The 20,611-nt window shown below is 37.6% G+C and overlaps 1 protein-coding gene across 2 annotated transcripts; it reads left to right on the forward strand.

Annotated features, from left to right (window-relative positions):
* Positions 1-757: 757 nt before the first annotated feature.
* rpl19 (ribosomal protein L19) lies at positions 758-9,356 on the forward strand. Of its 2 annotated transcripts, none has more exons than XM_062050057.1 (6): positions 758-804; positions 1,135-1,241; positions 8,585-8,707; positions 8,786-8,906; positions 8,973-9,083; positions 9,169-9,356. In XM_062050057.1, the coding sequence occupies exons 1-6, from the start codon at positions 800-802 to the stop codon at positions 9,290-9,292; spliced, it is 591 nt and encodes a 196-aa protein (XP_061906041.1). In that variant the 5' UTR covers positions 758-799; the 3' UTR covers positions 9,293-9,356. The 2 variants fall into 2 exon arrangements, with proteins under 2 accessions (XP_061906041.1, XP_061906042.1); XM_062050058.1 differs by having other exon boundaries at positions 778-891.
* Positions 9,357-20,611: the final 11,255 nt, after the last annotated feature.

Raw genomic sequence — 20,611 nt, forward strand, 5'->3', positions numbered from 1 at the left:
GTCTATAAATTATTGTGTAAAAATCCAGTCTAGAAAAATTCACTCTTTTAAAATTAAGTGTATAAAAAAAAAAGTGTTTGTTGCTTCGAAAGTCAATAATTACTTCCGGTAAATTAAAACCGAAGCAATCAATCCCGTCTCACAACCAGCTAATAATGTGAGTTTTGAAGCAACGAATATTTATCCAGTGAATGATTCTGCACTTTTTTTTTTACACCGAATTTTTAAACTGCATTTGTACACACTGAATTTCAAAATAGTATTTTTTTAAACTAAATTTTTAAAAACACATATTTTGCTCACAATCTTTATTTCATTGAAATTATCGGCATAATTCACAAAATGCAAACGCAAAATAGTAAAAAAAAAAAAGAAAAAGAAAAAAAGAAGAGATTTCGTAATAAAGACACAAATTAACGTCCATTTGATGAACTGTGTAAAATCACTATGTAGTTGCATTCAATATATGGCTTACATGTGTGCCCTCTAGCGGTAAACAAGTAGATTGCATCTCTTTGTCACCAGTAATGCATCTCGACGGATCTGGTCGATACCATTACGCTAAGAAGGGGAGGCCCTCAAAAATAGTAAACTAAAAACACACAACATACCCAAACTAAATCAATGTATCCATCTGGATGATAACTTATAGAATAGACTATGTTCATGGCATCAATAAAAGCAAACATTCTTCGAGTTCTAATGAAGTTTTTCTCGTGAGCCGACATGGACTCTCCTCCATAATGGTATCTTCCCGCCTGTGGCTCGAGCCCTTCCTTTTCCTGTTCAAGAAGCAGCCATGAGGTAGGACCGCCGTCGATAGCGGAGCAAAAAGCACTAATTTAACTGCCCAAATACTCATTTCACACGTCAAAATCCTCCAATTGAAAGGTAACTTGCGGCTCTCCGGTAATACCGAGTGCCGGCTTTCTTCCAAAATCCGGCAATGACTTGTAACGCAGCGTCACGTCACACGATGTAGCCCAGCTAGCCGCCATGTTGTCACCCCGGCTAGCGAGTTAGCCGCTAAACATGTGGGGGGAGGCCTCTTATAATTAAACAGCTGCATGTGTAGTTATTGTTTATCTTCAGATAGGTGCTATGTAACCAAACGTTTATTTTGTGTCTTGCAAGCATGCTCAGGCTCCAGAAGAGGCTGGCCTCCAGCGTGCTGCGCTGCGGCAAGAAGAAAGTCTGGTTGGACCCCAATGAGACCAACGAGATCGCCAATGCTAACTCTCGTAAGTTGACCAAGGCATCCATCCAGCCATCCATTTATACCGCTTGTCCCTTTTGTGGTCGCGGGGGGTGCTGGAGCCTATCTCAGCTGCAATCGGGCAAGACAATATAACTTTATTTAATTATGCTGATAACTATTACAGGGGTGTCAAACTCATTTTAGATCGGGGGCCACATGGAGCAAAATCTACTCCAAAGTGGGCCGGACTGGTCAAATTAGACTTAGACAAACTTTAATGATCCACAAGGGAAATTGTTCAACACAGTAGCTCAGTTACAAGGATGGAAAGGACAATGCAGGTATAAATAGACCAATATAGCGATAAAAAATCTAACATATATACGAATATATACATATGTGTACAGTATATTATATATACAGATATATTATATTATGCCTATAACATATACAATACATACCAATGACCATGTACAATATTACAGTATATGTGACAGCAAAAGCAGAAAATAGACATTAAAAACAAAGAGAAGTAGCTAACATGTCGGGTGTCAGGTAAAAGGCAGATATCATCTATTGCTGTATGGCGAGTGATTATACAGCTGGATGGAGTGCGGAATGAAGGCGTTCTTGAATCGCACAGTGCGGGAAGGAAGCTGAAGGAGCCTGTTGGAGTATGAGCTCCGCTGTCCCTTAATTGTCAGGTGGAGTGGGTGGGCAGGATTGTCCATGATGGCCAGCAGTTTGTCCAGTGTCTTCCTGTCCCTCACTGACACAAACGCCTCCAACTGCGTGCCAATAGTTTGGCCGGCTTTCCGGATCAGTTTATCAATCCGGTTTGAGTCCCTTTTGCTGGTGCTGCTCCTCCAACCAACCACTGCAAAGTAAAGGGCAGTGGCCACAACAGACTGATACAATATCTCCAACAGCTTGCTGCACACATTAAAGGACCTAAGCTTCCTCAGGAAAAAGTCTGCTCATGCCCTTCTTGCTGTTTACAAGAAGGGCATGAGCAGACTCTTTTAAAAATAAAGACAACTTCAGATTGTTTTCTTTGTTTAAAAATAGAACAAGCACATTCGGAAATTGTACAAATCATAATGTTGTTGGTTTTTTTTACACTTACATGCCCGCGACACCAAAAGGGAAAAGCGGTAGAAAATGGATGGATGGATGTTGCGGTTCATATTATTATATCTTTATTTGTCGTTCTTTATATTTTCTGAATAAATTATGTGATAATGTTCATCAGTCAACTCATTGGTGTTAATTTTCAATCTATCGAGATAAAAAAAAACATCACAATCAAATTACAGGATGTTATTTATGTACCGTATTTTTCGGATTATAAATCGCTCCGGAGTATAAATCGCACCGGCCGAAAATACATAATGAAGAAGGAAAAAAAACATGTATAAGTCGCATTTTTGGGGGAAAGTTATTTGATAAAATCCAACACCAAGAATAGATATTTGAAAGGCAATTTAAAATAAATAAAGAATAGTGAACAGGCTGAATAAGTGTACGTTATATGATGCATAAATAACCAACTAAGAACGTGCCTGGTATGTTAACGTAACATTATGGTAAGAGTCATTCAAATAACTATAACATATAGAACATGCCATACGTTTACCAAACAATCTGTCACTCCTAATCGCTAAATCCGATTAAATCTTATACGTCTAGTCTCTTACGTGAATGAGCTAAATAATATTATTTGATATTTTATGGTAATGTGTTAATAATTTAACGTATAAGTCGCACCCCCGGCCAAACTATGAAAAAAAACTGCGACTTATAGTCCGAAAAATACGGTATTCTATCTTTATTTGTCGTTATTGATATTTTCTGAATAAATTATGTGATAATGTTCATCAGTCAACTCATTGGTGTTCATTTTCAATCTATCAAGATAAAATATCACAATCAAATTACAGGATGTTATTATGTAGTTTGATTATTTTCCTCAACTGATGTACTATTGATTGATTGATTGACATTTTTATTAGTAGATTGCACAGTACAGTACATATTCCGTACAATTGACCACTGAATGGTAACACCCGAATACGTTTTTCACCTTGTTTAAGTCGGGGTCCACGTTAATCAATTCATGGTACGAATATATACTATCAGCATAATAGTCATCACACAAGTTAATCATCAGAGTATATACATTGAATTATTTACAATCCGGGGGGTGGGATGTGGAGGGGCTCGGGGCAGGGGGGTTAGGTTGGGTTGCTATCAGCACTTCAGTCATCAACAATTATATCACCTGAGAAATGGACATTGTAACAGTGTAGGTCTCACTTCGTAGGATATGTACAGCGAGCAGTGAACATAGTGAGCTCAGAAAGCATAAGAACAAGTTTATACATTTGATTATTTACAATCCGGGGAGGTGTGATGTGGTGGTGGGGGGAGGGTGTTAGTCTAGGGTTGTAGTTGCATGGATGTGTTCTTTTATTGCGGTTTTGAAGGAGGATAGAGTTGCATTAAATAAACCACACTATCATGTGGTTTATTTTGTACATACGTAGCATCATCTACAAATAATTGCTATTGCGACATCCTTTGGTCACATTTAGAACAGCAGTTTCTTTCATTCAAAAATTTCAGGTTAATTTTTGTACTTAGCAAACTCATCCGCGGGCCAGATAAAACCTGTTTGTGGGTCTGATCCGGCCCCCGGGCCGTAGGTTTGACACCCCTGCTCTATTATTTACAAATTTAAAAGGACAAGGATGTCCAAAAGTCATGGGGTATTTTAATACATTTGAGTATAGACTATATTAAGCTCAAATTGAAAGTCTTCCCAGTCGATATTAGGAATTCAATGATGAAAATCTCACAGTACGTCGTCGTCACGGTTTTTTTGGGCTACAGTACAATATTATTGCAGTAAGGTGTAAAAATATGAATGGGCAATAATGGAAAATAAGTGCTACTTATGTTACAGTAAATAAAACCCTGATGCTGAAATACATACTGTCATGAGAAACTTGATTGAAATGCCTCACAAACTGATGTTTGGCATGGCTTACATCATCTAGTGACTGCTTGTGTTGCTTGTATTTCTGGACTAGTAGATAGGGTTGTACGGTATACAGTATTAGTATAGTATAGCGATACTAATGAATCATATTTGGTACTATACCGCCTCTGAAAAGTAACCCAGACCCGCGCGCTTCGTTGTCACGTCCTGCCATTGCTGGTTTTACTAGCAGACAGTGTGTAGACAGAAAAGGGAGAACGGACGCATTTTGGCTTAAAAACTGACAAAAGTGAAGTTATAACACTGAAACGCCCTCAGGAAGAGGTGCTTTAAGACATGGTTAGCTAGCCAGCGGCTAATGTCCATCCGCTGTTGGCAATGTTTTAGCTACTTCTAAATCGCTAATCCTGGTCTCCATGGCGACAAATAAAGTAAGTTTCTTACAAGTATCATGCCTGCAGGACGAGGAAGAGCTAAACATGCTGCACAACATACCGTAGCTCACTGACGTCAATATGTAAACAAACACCACTGGTGGATCTATACCTAACATCCATCCACTGTAATGATACCAAGTACAGAGCGTATCTAGTCAATACTACTATGATTACGTCGATAGTTTTTGGCATCACAACATCTTTCGTTTAAAAAAATATATATATTATGTTTATAAACTGAGGAAATATGTCCCTAGACACATGAGGACTTTGAATATGACCAATGTATGATCCTGTAACTACTTGGTATTGGATTGATACCCAAATTTGTGGTATCATCCAAAACTAATGTAAAGCATCCAAACAGAAAAATAAATGATTACAATTTAACAGAAGTGTAGATAGAACATGTTAAAAGAGAAAGTAAGCAGATATTAACAGTAAATGAACAAGTAGATTAAGAATTAATTTTCTACCACGTGTCCTTAATAATGTTGACAAAATAATAGAATGGAAAATGACACAATATATTACTGCATATGTCAGCAGACTAAATTAGGAGCCTTTGTTTGCTTACTTACTACTAAAAGACAAATTGTCTTGTATGTTCACTATTTTATTTAGTGACAAACTTGCAATAAGGAACATCTGTTAATTGTACCGTAAGATTTTTTTGTTAAAATAAAGCCAATAATGCAATTTTTTGTGGTCCCCTTTATTTAGAAAAGTATTGTAATAATTTTGGTACTGGTACCAAAATATAGGTATCGGGACAACATTACCAGTAGATGATCGCCGTCTGGCAATATTGCAAACTGTATTATGTTTTCTAACTAATTTTCCTTAACTGCAAAGCCGAAATGCATCTAAATATTTTAACTCTGTGAGAGGATCTATTAGCTTTCCACTCTGCTCCTGTGTTTCACCGTAGCCAAAGTTAAAGGTTTCCTAAAATTCTACCCTCAAGCATTGGCCGATACCAATATTGATCTGATTTGATATCCGCACAAATCACACAGTGGCACTTATTGCTTGACGATTATATGATCGTGGTCGTTGATCGCGATTAATTTGAGTTTGATCACATATTTCCTCGATAAAACATGGTGGAAATTTGTTAGAAGTTACCGCAGTGGTAAACAGTAGGAAGCAACAATGCTTGGTATAATCCTGCACGGAACAATCCACCTTTATTGGCTGTGATCCTGTGTGTTTGTGTACGTTTGCATGAAAGTGTCTAAGCGCGACCATCTTGTTCCACCTCCGCGAAAGTCAGTTTCCTCACCACGTAATGAATGTTCTTCCAGCTGTGCCTCTTCTCCCTACACAGCTGAAAGTGCAGCACAGAATAACAAAATAAAGACATATGATTTACACCAGCATAGAAAAAAGCACAAAATTTAAAAGGCGCAGTGACTTGATGTGAAGTGAATTATATTTACATGGTGCTTTTCTCTAGCGACTCAGAGTGCTTTACATAGTGAAACCCATTATTATCTAATTTACATTTTAACCAGTGTGGGTGGCACTGGGAGCATGACACAATTTATTTTCAATATCTGTTGCAGCTCAACAGTAATTCTGCCCTGAATGCGGACTTGCAGGCACTCACAGAACGTCTGTGACTGTTTTGGTCCTTACTGGAAGAATCAACACACCCACTAATTTAATCAGAAAAGGCATTTTTATGTCCAAGTAATTTAGATCAGACTTTTTTTGTCTGCAAAGAGTCCACTTCTCTGATACAACATGTACTCAAAAAAACTGCAGACACTTAGTTCTTTTGTTTGTGGATTAAAAAAAACATTTTGTTCCTGAAATAATACTTAAACTTGTTTTGACTTGATTATATTTTACAATAGCTCAAATTCAAACCGCACTTTCATGTATTTTCATTCAATATGAAATTCAGAATTTGAGTTTTAAAAACTCCACAATGTGGGTCACTGCTCGCCGTTTGCCAAAGCACTGGTGAGAATCACTGATGTGTACAAATCAAAAGAATACAAATAATTTACCATTTGGAAGTGTTGGTTAGTAAATGTTAACTGGAAATAAAAGTCTATATTGTATTCACTACACCAATTATAGTTGGTTTACTGAAGAATGTTTGTGGTGACAACAAAACAATTTTGACAGGATAAAAAGTTCTCTTTACTTTAAGCAGCAAACCGTGCCCCTAAAACCAGGTACAGGTTGTAGCGTGGGTTACCTGTACTGTTTCACTTCTAGTAGGCACAGTTATAGATTTAAACAAAATGACAGTTGTCAGCTGTTGGCATATATTATCTCAAACAAACATGGTGGAAATGTCTTACACGATACTGCAGTAGTAAGCAGTAGGGATGTGGTACTCGCTATAATCCTGCACGGGACAATCCGCTTTAATAAAAGAAACGTGATAATTGAGATTGGATGATATTCAAAAAATAATAATAGTGATCATTTTTTGCCATATTGCCTAGCCTTAGTGGTACTTCAACTTAATGTGCTGAATTGGCGCTCCTAACTCAACACCGGTATTTCAAATCAGTGGTGCCCATTGAAATTAAATGAAGTTTAATTGTGCCGTCTTGATGCCCCTAAAATAGCATAATTTTACGATAACATGCCTTTTAAACAGAAAACCAACATTTTAAGTAAATATTGTACAAAATAAACAACTTAAGTAATTTTATGAATTGACGTATAGAATTTGCTGGTGTCTTCTATGGGCTGCTTCGCCATTGTGTAACAATAGGAATTGTTTTGGTTGTACACGGACGTCTTCCAGTGCCGGATTGCCGGTCAGAGTTGACAGGAATGCCGCACAATTAATTGAATTTTAATCACAAACACAAATGGACCTTCTGATGGTCCATTATTGGCTCATGTGTTGAATAATGTAGTGATTCTCTAAAAGTGTGGACGCGGGCTCCATCTAGTGGTATGCCAATGAATCACTTGATAAAATATTCAGTGTCACAGTGGTCAAAAATATGAATTATACTTAATAAATATAAGCTGCTTTGTTTGTAATTAATATTTAAGACTATTATGCTACTGTATTGAAATGTTGGTGATACTTGGAGAGCAGAATGTTTTCTGAGGTGGTACTCTGTGAACAAAGTTTGAGATATAAGGCAGTGGTTCTCAACCTTTTTTCAGTGATGTACCCCCTGTGAACATTTTTTTAATTCAAGTACCCCCTAATCAGAGCAAAGCATTTTTGGTTGAAAAAAAGAGATGAAGAAGTAAAATACAGCACTATGTCATCAGTTTCTGATTTATTAAATTGTATAACAGTGCAAAATATTGCTCATTTGTTGTGGTCTTTCTTGAACTATTTTGGAAAAAAAAATATAAAAATAACTAAAAACTTGTTGAAAAATAAACAAGTGATTCAATTATAAATAAAGATTTCTACACATGGAAGTAATCATCAACTTCAAGTGCCCTCTTTGGGGATTGTAATAGAAATCCATCTGGATTCATGAACTTAATTCTAAACATTTGTTCACAAAAAAATAAATCTTTAACATCAATATTTATGGAACATGTCCACAAAAAATCTAGCTGTCAACATTGAATATTGCATTGTTGCATTTCTTTTCACAGTTCTTTTTGACAGACATTTTAGTGAGGGTCAAACCATCATGGCATGGGGGAAACTCTGGGTTTATGGTAATGACTGGAATAGCCTACTTGATTTGATGTTCAGTTTATGAACTTACATTCATATTTTGTTGAAGTATTATTCAATAAATATATTTATAAAGGATTTTTGAATTGTTGCTATTTTTAGAATATTTTTAAAAAATCTCACGTACCCCTTGGCATACCTTCAAGTACCCCCATTTGAGAACCACTGATATAAGGTTTATGGAGGCTTACATGGAGTCGCTGGTTGAGTTATTTTCTGTTCTTCAGTAGAAAGCATCTCCTCATCTTCCTCTCTGTGCTTCTCAGGCCAGCAGGTCCGCAAACTGGTCAAGGATGGTCTCATCATCCGCAAGCCCGTCACGGTCCACTCCAGGGCCCGCTGCCGCAAGAACACTCTGGCTCGTCGCAAGGGAAGACACACGGGCATTGGTACGCTTGTCGTGTAACTAAACCAATATTGAAAGTGACCGCGACCATGCTGAGCTTTTTCCCACTGCTTGTGTCCAGGTAAGAGAAAGGGTACGGCCAACGCCCGTATGCCCGTGAAGCTGTGTTGGATGCGCCGTATGAGGATCCTGCGTCGCCTGCTGCGTCGCTACAGGGAGTCCAAGAAGATCGACAGGCACATGTAGGTCCATGGCTTTGAAGCGGCAGATTTAGAATAGAGGAAGACTGATGTGGGTGTTGTGTTTAGGTACCACAGCCTCTACCTGAAGGCCAAGGGTAACGTGTTCAAGAACAAGCGCATCCTCATGGAGCACATCCACAAGCTGAAGGCCGACAAAGCTCGCAAGAAGCTCCTGTCGTAAGTTTGAAGCCTGACTTGTGACGTTGCTGTCATGATCGCAAGGGGTTGGATTTTGACGGGTTTTGTCCTTGTGTCCCCTCAGTGACCAGGCTGAGGCTCGCCGCACCAAGACCAAGGAGGCCCGCAAGCGCCGAGAGGAGCGCCTCCTGGCCAAGAAGGAGGAGATCATCAAGAACTTGTCCAAGGAGGAAGAGAGCAAAAAGTGATCGGTGCACAATGGCGTGTAGTGCCTGTGTGGAGTGCTGACAATAAAAGTGTACAGAAAGACAATGTGCCTCCTCTGCTCTTTTTATTCAACGTCAGCTGTCACAACTGTTTGTGGTTAAATGTGGCTCTTATGTCCAGGAACAATGGTAGGATTAAATAAGCTCTGCTTCTTCCTACTCCTTTTCAAACATGTTTAGTAGAGAAACTGGAAATTGTGATGTATCATGTTGTATGCATGCCTGTTGGAAATAAGATCAGATCATTGCAGGGATTAGAAAAGGACTTTGGGCACTCAAGAAGGCCTCACCTAATGCTGAGTGGACACAAGCACGGGCATCAAAGCATCTTTCCTCCGAGTTAGTTGGGGTAATGACTGACAGTCCATTTTTTAAAGGTCAGACCACTAAAAACAAGTCTTCTCTGCTGTCAGTGAGGTGATGGCAGCTGAACTTCAAACTGCTGTTTCACAGTGAAGCTCTGTGGCTGTCGCAGGGAAAAGTCATGAAGTTTTTTGGGGGAAAAAACAACACCGGCACAGTTTTTTTCATTTGTTTTGTAGGTCAAAGTGCTTTATATGTTGTGCTCCTGAATTAATGTTCTTGATCAATTTTAATTTAATTATTGAGTTCTTTATTTTTCAGTATTAAATGGTTTAAGTTGCCCACAAAATTTTCATAATTTAAATTATGATTAAAAAAATTCCTGATTTCAGGCTTTCAGGGAAATTGATGCACTTTGAAAAACAATGATAGTTTTTTTATAAAGTTTTTATAAGCTGATCTATATTTCTCGCAAATTTTTTTTTGCTAATGTAAACGGAATATAAAAAATTAAAAAGTCCCAATTGGACATCAGACCCTGCAGTGTGAACGTGGCCAACATTTTAAGAAGATCGGAGCATGTGAAAGACCGTTTTTAACTGCTATAATTTTCTACCACAAGGGGGCGATCTTGGTGTTCGCTAAGCCGTAAAACAGTTAGAATGCGCCAAGAAAACGAAGGCATACAAATAAAAGAAATAGCTAAACTAGTTAGAATGTTTCAAGTACCAAGTTATATGACTGATGCACAGAGCTAAAAAAAAAATTAACATGCAAACATTTAGCATTTGTCAAGTACCATGTTATGATGTGCTGCAAAATTGGCTAAGAAGATAACACGTGTCAAGGACCAGGTGATCTGACTCTGAGGCATACGGCTAAAAAGTTAGCATGCTAACAGTTTGCATGTGTCAAGTACCATGTTAAATTAATTTAAGGTGTTTGGCTACCAAATTGGCCAAAAAAAGTTAACATTTAGCATTTGTCAAGTACCATGTTATGATGAGCTGCAAAATTGGCTAAGAAGTTAGCATGTGTCAAGGACCAGGTTATCTGACTCTGAGGCATACGGCTAAAAAAGTTAGCATGCTAACAGTTAGCGTGTGTCAAGTACCATGTTAAATTAATTTAAGGTGTTTGGCTACCAAATTGGCTAAAAAAGTTAGCATGCTAACAGTTAGCGTGTGTCAAGTACCATGTTAAATTAATTTAAGGTGTTTGGCTACCAAATTGGCTAAAAAAGTTAGCGTGCTAACAGTTGGCGTGTATCAAGTACCATGTTAAATTAATGTAAGGTGTTTGGCAACCAAATTGGCTAAAAAAGTTAGCATGCTAACAGTTAGCGTGGGTCAAGTACCATTTTAAATTAATTTAAGGTGTTTGGCTACCAAATTGGCTAAAAAAGTTAGCATGCTAACAGTTAGCGTGTGTCAAGTATCATGTTAAATTAATCTAAGGTGTTTGGCTACCAAATTGGCTAAAAAAGTTAGCATGCTAACAGTTAGCGTGGGTCAAGTACCATGTTAAATTAATTTAAGGTGTTTGGCTACCAAATTGGCTAAAAAAGTTAGCATGCTAACAGTTAGCGTGGGTCAAGTACCATGTTAAATTAATTTAAGGTGTTTGGCTACCAAATTGGCTAAAAAAGTTAGCATGCTAACAGTTAGCGTGTGTCAAGTATAATGTTAAATTAATTTAAGGTGTTTGGCTACCAAATTGGCTAAAAAAGTTAGCATGCTAACAGTTAGCGTGTGTCAAGTACCATGTTAAATTAATTTAAGGTGTTTGGCTACCAAATTGGCTAAAAAAGTTAGCATGCTAACAGTTAGCGTGTATCAAGTAGCATGTTAAATTAATGTAAGGTGTTTGGCAACCAGATTGGCTAAAAAAGTTAGCATGCTAACAGTTAGCGTGTGTCAAGTACCATGTTAAATTAATTTAAGGTGTTTGGCTACCAAATTGGCTAAAAAAGTTAGCATGCTAACAGTTAGCGTGGGTCAAGTACCATGTTAAATTAATTTAAGGTGTTTGGCTACCAAATTGGCAAAAAAAGTTAGCATGCTAACAGTTAGCGTGTGTCAAGTACCATGTTATGATGAGCTGCAAAATTGGCTAAAAAGTTAGCACCTGTCAAGGACCAGGTTATCCGACTCTGAGGCATACGGCTAAACAGTTAGCATGCTAACAGTTAGCATGTGTCAAGTACCATGTTAAATTAATTTAAGGTGGTTGGCTACCAAATTGGCTAAAAAAGTTAACGTGCTAAAGTTTAAAAACAAGACAATGTTCATAAAAATTAAAAGAAGAAGAAGCACTTTTTTTTGTGATTAAAGTGAAATTAGATGTGATACATGTGGAGGGAGGTGTGGCCAGCGCGCTTGCAGGAGCAAAGATCACCGCCGCTGTCTATGGTGCTGAGGACGAGCACCATCGGATAGGGGGCGGGGCATGTGCTGACGGCGAGACACAGCTGGCGGATGATTTGATTTCACATGTGGTAGATGTTAATCTAATCATCTGTTGTCTTTAACAGTAAGCGGCCGAGTGCAGGAGGAGGAGAGGATACGGGTGTGGCTGAAAAGTCACGTCCTGCTGGAGAGGAAAGTGTGAGAGAATTCTATGGACATTAAACCATTGTTAAAAACTGCAAGCTTGGCCCTTGTGCCGTGTGTAATAGTGGAACGGATAGTAAGCGACTTCCACAACACAATTTCCCCTTTGTTCAGGTAAAGAACAACCACTATTGTGAAGAGAGTATGCAAAATAAGCATAAGGCATTAGGTAAATCTGCTAAATGAGCTTACTCTTACACATTCCGTATATTGTTTGTAATCAAAGGCGATGGCTGTTTACGACCCCCCTCCCCTAGAAACAGCTGTTGCCATGTAATCAGGGAAAGTCCAAATAAAAAAGGAGGCGTACAATCTTTCGTCAGAGCGTGGAACACTGCACAAGGGTACAGGTGTACGTGTTTCTCCTCATTGAGCCAAATTTAATTCTGTCTCTGTTTAATTCCTTGCTTCTTGTCTTGTTTAATAGATGTCATCAGTGTTTGAACCTGACAAGACCTTCTGGAGGAAAGTTCTGTGGTCAGATTAAACAAAAATTGAGCTGTTTGGCCACAATACCCAGCAATATGTTTGGAGGAGAAAAAGTGAGGCCTTTAATCCCAGGAACACCACACCTACCGTCAAGCATGGTGGTGGTAGTATTATGCTCTGGGCCTGTTTTGCTGCCAATGGAACTGGTGCTTTACAGAGAGTAAATGGGACAATGAAAACGGAGGATTACCTCCAAATTCTTCAACCTAAAATCATCAGCCCGGAGGTTGGGTCTTGGGCACAGTTGGGTGTTCCAACAGGACAATGACCCCAAACACACGTCAAAAGTGGTAAAGGAATGGCTAAATCAGGCTAGAATTAAGGTTTTAGAATGGCTTTCCCACAGTCCTGACTTAAACGTGTGGACAATGCTGAAGAAACAAGTCCATGTCAGAAAACCAACAAATTTAGCTGAACTGCACCAATTTTGTCAAGAGGAGTGGTCAAAAATTCAAGCAGAAGCTTGTGGATGGCTACCAAAAGCGCCTTATTGCAGTGAAACTTGCCAAGGGACTGGAAATTTAAACTGCCTTCTTTCCAAGTTAAAAAAAATTCCAGGATTTTCCAGAATTTCTGGTTTTCCAAAGCCCTATTTCCACCCTTTTTTCTGGCAACTACTTTTCCCACTTTTTTCCACGCATTTCGACCGTTCTAACGCCAAAACATTCCTCTTAATCAGGACAAAAAACAAAGTTGTTTTTTGAACTGGAAAAATTCCCGGTTTTCCCGAAATTCCAGGAATTCCGTATTACCATTTTTCAATTCAACATGTTACTACTTCAACATTTCTCGACCGATTTGAAAAATTCCAACACCAACCATTTCAACTCATTCAGACCAAAAATTCCTGCTTTTCCCGAAATTCCCAAATTTTTTGGAAATTCCCATTGAAATCAATGGGACATTTTTCAAAGTTCCACAACTCCCACATTTTTCATCTGATTCGTACTGATACAACATAAAAATATTCAGCCTGTTTGGGAATTGTGTGCTCTACTTCAACAATTCTAAAAAAATTTTCCAGGATTTCAGTTCAACTTCAGCATTGGAGCATTCACACGCAGTTCATTCTGGAATTGCCTCACCAATTCATTTTGAATGGGAAAAATGTACCGGAAAACCTGGAATTCTGGGAATTTTTGGAATTTGTCAAGGGAAAGCCCGCGATTCCCGAATAGGCTGAACAGTTTGAAGTTGGAACGGTTCGAATCGGGTGAAAAATGTGGAAGGTAGAACGTGACAAAATCTGGAGAAGAAGAAGAAAGAAACCCATATGTGTGAATGCTTTGGAGCATTCAAAATCCTGTAAGTTTTTTTAACTTGGAAAAAAAGGTAGTTTAAATTTCCAGGATGGTGGAATGTGTTGAAGGTGGAATGGTTTGAATCAGATGAAAAATGTGGGAGTTGTGGAACTTTGAAGAATTTCCCCAAAATTTGGGAATTTCGGGAAAAGCGGGAATTTTTTTGAAAATGGTAAAAAAAAAACTTCAATGGTCTTAAGTTGACATGGTTGGTGTTGGAATTTTTCAAATCGGTCAAGAAATGTTGAAGTAGTAACATGTTGAATTGAAAAATGGTAATACAGAATTCCTGGAATTTCGGGGAAACCAGGAATTTTTCCAGTTCAGAAAACAACTTCGTTTTTTTGTCCTGATTAAGAGGAATGTTTGACGATGGAACCGTTGAAATGTGTTGAAAAATGTGGAAGGAGTAGTCGCCAGAAAAAAGGGTGGAAATAGGGCTTTGGAAAACCAGGAATTCTGGAAAATCCTGGAATTTTTTTTTGAGCTTGGAAAAAAGGTAGTTTACATTTCCAGGATGGGGGAATGTGTTGAAGGTGGAATGGTTTGAATCAGATGAAAAATGTGGCAGTCGTGAAAACTTTGAATAATGTCCCATTGATTTTAATGGGAATTTCCCAAAAATGTGGGAATTTCGGGAAAAGCGGGATTTTTTTTTAAAGTGGTAAAAAAAAAAACACTTGAATGGTCTGAATGAGTTGAATTGGTTGATGTTGACATTTTTCAAATCGGTCGAGAAATGTTGAAGTAGTACTATGTTGAATTGATAAATGGTATTACAGAATTCCTGGAATTTCGGGAAAACTGGGAATTTTTTCGGTTCAAAAAACGTTGTTTTATGTCCTGATTAAGAGGAATGTTTGGACGGTGGAACGGTTAAAGTGGGTTGAAAAATGTGGAAGGAGTAGTCGCCAGAAAAAAGGGTCAAAAAAGGGAATTCCTGGAATTTTTTTTAACTTGGAAAAAGGAAAGTTTGAATTTCCAGAATGGTGGAATATGTTGAAGGTGGAATGGTTTGAATAGGTTGAATAGTGTGGAAATGGTAGAAGTTTGAAAAATGGACAATTCATTTTGAATGGGAAAAATGTCCTGGAAAACCTGGAATTCTGGGAAATCTGGGAATTTTTGGAATTTGTCAAGGTAAAGCCTGCAATTCCCGAATAGGCTGAATAGTTTGAAGTTGGAACGGTTTGAATAGGGTGAAAAATGTGGAAGGTAGAACGTGCCAAAATCTGGAGAAGAAGAAGAAAGAAACCCATATGTGTGAATGCTTTGGAGCATTCAAAATCCTGTAAGTTTTTTTAACTTGGAAAAAAAGGTAGTTTAAATTTCCAGGATGGTGGAATGTGTTGAAGGTGGAATGGTTTGAATCAGATGAAAAATGTGGTAGTTGTGGAATTTTGAAGAATGTCCCATTGATTTCAATGGGAATTTCTCCAAAATTTGGGAATTTCATGAAAAGCAAGAATTTTTTTGAAAATGGTTAAAAAAAACTTGAATGGTTTTAAGTTGACATGGTTGGTGTTGGAATTTTTCAAATCGGTCAAGAAATGTTGAAGTAGTAACATGTTGAATTGATAAATGGTAATACAGAATTCCTGGAATTTCGGGGAAACCAGGAATTTTTCCAGTTCAGAAAACAACTTCGTTTTTTTGTCCTGATTAAGAAGAATGTTTTGACGGTGGAACCGTTGAAATGTGTTGAAAAATGTGGAAGGAGTAGTCGCCAGAAAAAAGGGTGGAAATAGGGCTTTGGAAAACCAGGAATTCTGGAAAATCCTGGAATTTTTTTTTGAGCTTGGAAAAAAGGTCGTTTAAATTTCCAGGATGGGGGAATGTGTTGAAGGTGGAATGGTTTGAATCAGATGAAAAATGTGGGAGTCGTGAAAACTTTGAAGAATGTCCCATTGATTTCAATGGGAATTTCCCAAAAATTTGGGAATTTCGGGAAAAGCGGGATTTATTTTTTTTAAATGGTAAAAAAAACAACTTTAATGGTCTGAATGAGTTGAATTGGTTGATGTTGACATTTTTCAAATCGGTCGAGAAATGTTGAAGTAGTACTATGTTGAATTGATAAATGGTATTACGGAATTCCTGGAATTTCGGGAAAACTGGGAATTTTTTTGGTTCAAAAAACTTTGTTTTATGTCCTGATTAAGAGGAATGTTTGGACGGTGGAACGGTTAAAGTGGGTTGAAAAATGTGGAAGGAGTAGTCGCCAGAAAAAAGGGTCAAAAAAGGGAATTACTGGAATTTTTTTTAACTTGGAAAAAGGAAAGTTTGAATTTCCAGAATGGTGGAATGTGTTGAAGGTGGAATGGTTTGAATAGGTTGAAAAATGTGGAAATGGTAGAAGTTTGAAAAATGGACAATTCATTTTGAATGGGAAAAATGTCCTGGAAAACCTGGAATTCTGGGAAATCTGGGAATTTTTGGAATTTGTCAAGGTAAAGCCTGCAATTCCCGAATAGGCTGAATAGTTTGAAGTTGGAACGGTTTGAATAGGGTGAAAAATGTGGAAGGTAGAAGGCGCCAAAATCTGGAGAAGAAGAAGAAAGAAACCCATATGTGTAAATGCTTTGGAGCATTCAAAATCCTGTAAGTTTTTTGAACTTGGAAAAAAGGTAGTTTAAATTTCCAGGATGGTGGAATGTGTTGAAGGTGGAATGGTTTGAATCAGATGAAAAATGTGGGAGTTGTGGAACTTTGAAGAATGTCCCATTGATTTCAATGGGAATTTCCCCAAAATTTGGGAATTTGGGGAAAAGCGGGAATTTTTTTGAAAATGGTAAAAAAAACTTCAATGGTCTTAAGTTGACATGGTTGGTGTTGGAATTTTTCAAATCGGTCAAGAAATGTTGAAGTAGTAACATGTTGAATTGAAAAATGGTAATACAGAATTCCTGGAATTTCGGGGAAACCAGGAATTTTTCCAGTTCAGAAAACAACTTTGTTTTTTTGTCCTGATTAAGAGGAATGTTTTGACGGTGGAACCGTTGAAATGTGTTGAAAAATGTGGAAGGAGTAGTCGCCAGAAAAAAGGGTGGAAATAGGGCTTTGGAAAACCAGGAATTCTGGAAAATCCTGGAATTTTTTTTTGAGCTTGGAAAAAAGGTAGTTTAAATTTCCAGGATGGTGGAATGTGTTGAAGGTGGAATGGTTTGAATCACATGAAAAATGTGGGAGTCGTGAAAACTTTGAATAATGTCCCATTGATTTCAATGGGAATTTCCCCAAAATTTGGGAATTTCGGGAAAAGCGGGATTTTTTTTATTTAAATGGTAAAAAACAACAACTTGAATGGTCTGAATGAGTTGAATTGGTTGATGTTGACATTTTTCAAATCGGTCGAGAAATGTTGAAGTAGTACTATGTTGAATTGATAAATTGTATTACAGAATTCCTGGAATTTCGGGAAAACTGGGAATTTTTTCGGTTCAAAAAACGTTGTTTTATGTCCTGATTAAGAGGAATGTTTGGACGGTGGAACGGTTAAAGTGGGTTGAAAAATGTGGAAGGAGTAGTCGCCAGAAAAAAGGGTCAAAAAAGGGAATTCCTGGAATTTTTTTTAACTTGGAAAAAGGAAAGTTTGTATTTCCAGAATGGTGGAATGTGTTGAAGGTGGAATGGTTTGAATAGGTTGAATAGTGTGGAAATGGTAGAAGTTTGAAAAATGGACAATTTATTTTGAATGGGAAAAATGTCCCGGAAAACCTGGAATTCTGGGAAATCTGGGAATTTTTGGAATTTCTCAAGGTAAAGCCTGCAATTCCCGAATAGGCTGAATAGTTTGAAGTTGGAACGGTTTGAATAGGGTGAAAAATGTGGAAGGTAGAAGGCGCCAAAATCTGGAGAAGAAGAAGAAGAAAGAAATGTTACGAACGATGAGGCAATTCCTGAAGGAATTGCGTGTGAATGCTCTAATGCTGAAGTTAAGCTGAAATCCTGGATTTTTTTTAAAAATAATTGTTGAAGTAGAGCACACAATTCCTGAACAGGCTGAACATTTTGAAGTTGGAACAGTTTGAATCAGATGAAAAATCTGGGAGTTGTGGAACTTTGAAAAATGTCCCATTGATTTCAATGGGAATCTCCTCCAAATTTGGGAATTTCAGGAAAAGCTGGAATTAAAAAAATAAAATGGTGAACTTTTTTTTTTAATGTTCTGAATGAGTTGAAATGGTTGGTGTTGGATTTTTTCAAATAGGTCAAGAAATGTTGAAGAAGTAACATGTTGAATTGAGAAATGGTGGTACGGAATTCCTGGAATTTCCGGAAAACTGGGAATTTTTCCAGTTCAAAAAACTTCGTTTTTGTCCTGATTAAGAGGAATGTTTTGACGGTGGAACAGTTGAAATGCATTGAAAAATGTGGAAGAAGTAGTCACCAGAAAAAGGGTGGAAATAGGGCTTTGGAAAACCAGGAATTCTGGAAAATCCTGGAATTTTTTAGAACTTGGAAAAAGGAAAATTTGAATTTCCAGAATGGTGGGATGTGTTGAAGGTGGAATGGTTTGAATCAGTTGAAAAATGTGAAAATAGTGGAAGTTTGAAAAATGGCCAAGTCATTTTAAATGGGAAAAATGTCCCGGAAAACCTGGAATTCTGGGAAATCTGGGAATTTTTGGAATTTGTCAAAGGAAAGTCCGCAATTCCCAAATAGGCTGAACAGTTTGAAGTTGGAACGGTTTGAATCGGGTGAAAAATGTGGAAGGCAGAGCGTGCCAAAATCTGGAGAAGAAGAAGAAGAAGAAGAAGAAGAAGAAGAAAGAAATGTTATGAACTAGACGAGGCTTTCCTGAAGGAATCGCATGTGAATGCTCCAATGCTGAAGTTGAACGGAAATCCTGGAATTTTATTTATTAATTGTTGAAGTAGAGCACACAATTCCCAAACAGACTGAATACTTTGAAGTTGGAACAATTTGAATCAGATGAAAAATGTGGGGGTTGTGGAACTTTCAAGAATGTCCCATTGATTTCAATGGGAATTTCCCAAAAATTTGGGAATTTCGGGAAAAGCTGCATTTTTTTTTAAACGGTAAAAAAATACAACAACCTTGAATGGTCTGAATGAGTTGAAATGGTTGGTGTTGGAATTTTTCAAATCGGTCAAGAAATGTTGAAGTAGTAACGTGTTGAATTGAGAAATGGTAATACGTAATTCCTGGAATTTTGGGAAAACTGGGAATTTTCTCAGTTCAAAAAACTTGTTTTTTGTCTTGATTAAGAGGAATGTTTTGACGGTGGAACAGTGGAAATGCAAGAAAAAAGGGTGGAAATAGGGCTTTGGAAAACCAGGAATTCTGGAAAATCCTGGAAAAAATTTTTACTTGAAAAAGAAAAGTTTGAATTTCCAGAATGGTGGAATGTGTTGAAGGTGGAATGGTTTGAATCAGATGAAAAATGTGAAAATGGTGGAAGTTTGAAAATGGCCAATTAATTTTAAATAGGAAAAATGTCCTGGAAAACCTGGAATTCTGGGAAATCTGGGAATTTTTGGAATTTGTCAAGGGAAAGCCTGCGATTCCCGAATAGGCTGAACAGTTTGAAGTTGGAACAGTTTGAATCGGGTAAAAAATGTGGAAGGTAGAGCGTGCCAAAATCTGGTAAAGAAGAAGAAGAAGAAGAAGAAGAAGAAAGAAATGTTATGAACTAGACGAGGCTTTCCTGAAGGAATCACATGTAAATGTCCAAAGCTGAAGTTGAACGGAAATCCTGGAATTTTATTTAATAATTGTTGAAGTAGAGCACACAATTCCCAAACAGGCTGAATACTTTGAAGTTGGAACAATTAGAATCAGATGAAAAATGTGGCAGTTGTGGAACTTTCAAGAATGTCCCATTGATTTCAATGGGAATTTCCCAAAAATTTGGGAATTTCGGGAAAAGCTGCAAATTTTTTTTTAAACGGTAAAAAAATACAACAACCTTGAATGGTCTGAATGAGTTGAAATGGTTGGTGTTGGAATTTTTCAAATCGGTCAAGAAATGTTGAAGTAGTAACATGTTGAATTGAGAAATGGTAATACGTAATTCCTGGAATTTTGGGAAAACTGGGAATTTTCTCAGTTCAAAAAACTTGGTTTTTGTCTTGATTAAGAGGAATGTTTTGACGGTGGAACAGTGGAAATGCAAGAAAAAAGGGTGGAAATAGGGCTTTGGAAAACCAGGAATTCAGGAAAATCCTGGAAATTTTTTTTACACGGAAAAAGAAAAGTTTGAATTTCCAGAATGGTGGAATGTGTTGTAGGTGGAATGGTTTGAATCAGATGAAAAATGTGAAAATGGTGGAAGTTTGAAAATGGCCAATTAATTTTAAATAGGAAAAATGTCCCGGAAAACCTGGAATTCTGGGAAATCTGGGAATTTTTGGAATTTGTCAAGGGAAAGCCCGCGATTCCCGAATAGGCTGAACAGTTTGAAGTTGGAACGGTTTGAATCGGGTGAAAATGTGGAAGGTAGAGCGTGCCAAAATCTGGTAAAGAAGAAGAAGAAGAAGAAGAAGAAAGAAATGTTATGAACTAACGAGGCTTTCCTGAAGGAATCACATGTAAATGTTCCAATGCTGAAGTTGAACGGAAATCCTGGAATT

This window comes from Entelurus aequoreus, linkage group LG06, assembly GCF_033978785.1.
Source record: "Entelurus aequoreus isolate RoL-2023_Sb linkage group LG06, RoL_Eaeq_v1.1, whole genome shotgun sequence".
In the NCBI taxonomy this organism is placed as follows: domain Eukaryota; kingdom Metazoa; phylum Chordata; class Actinopteri; order Syngnathiformes; family Syngnathidae; genus Entelurus; species Entelurus aequoreus.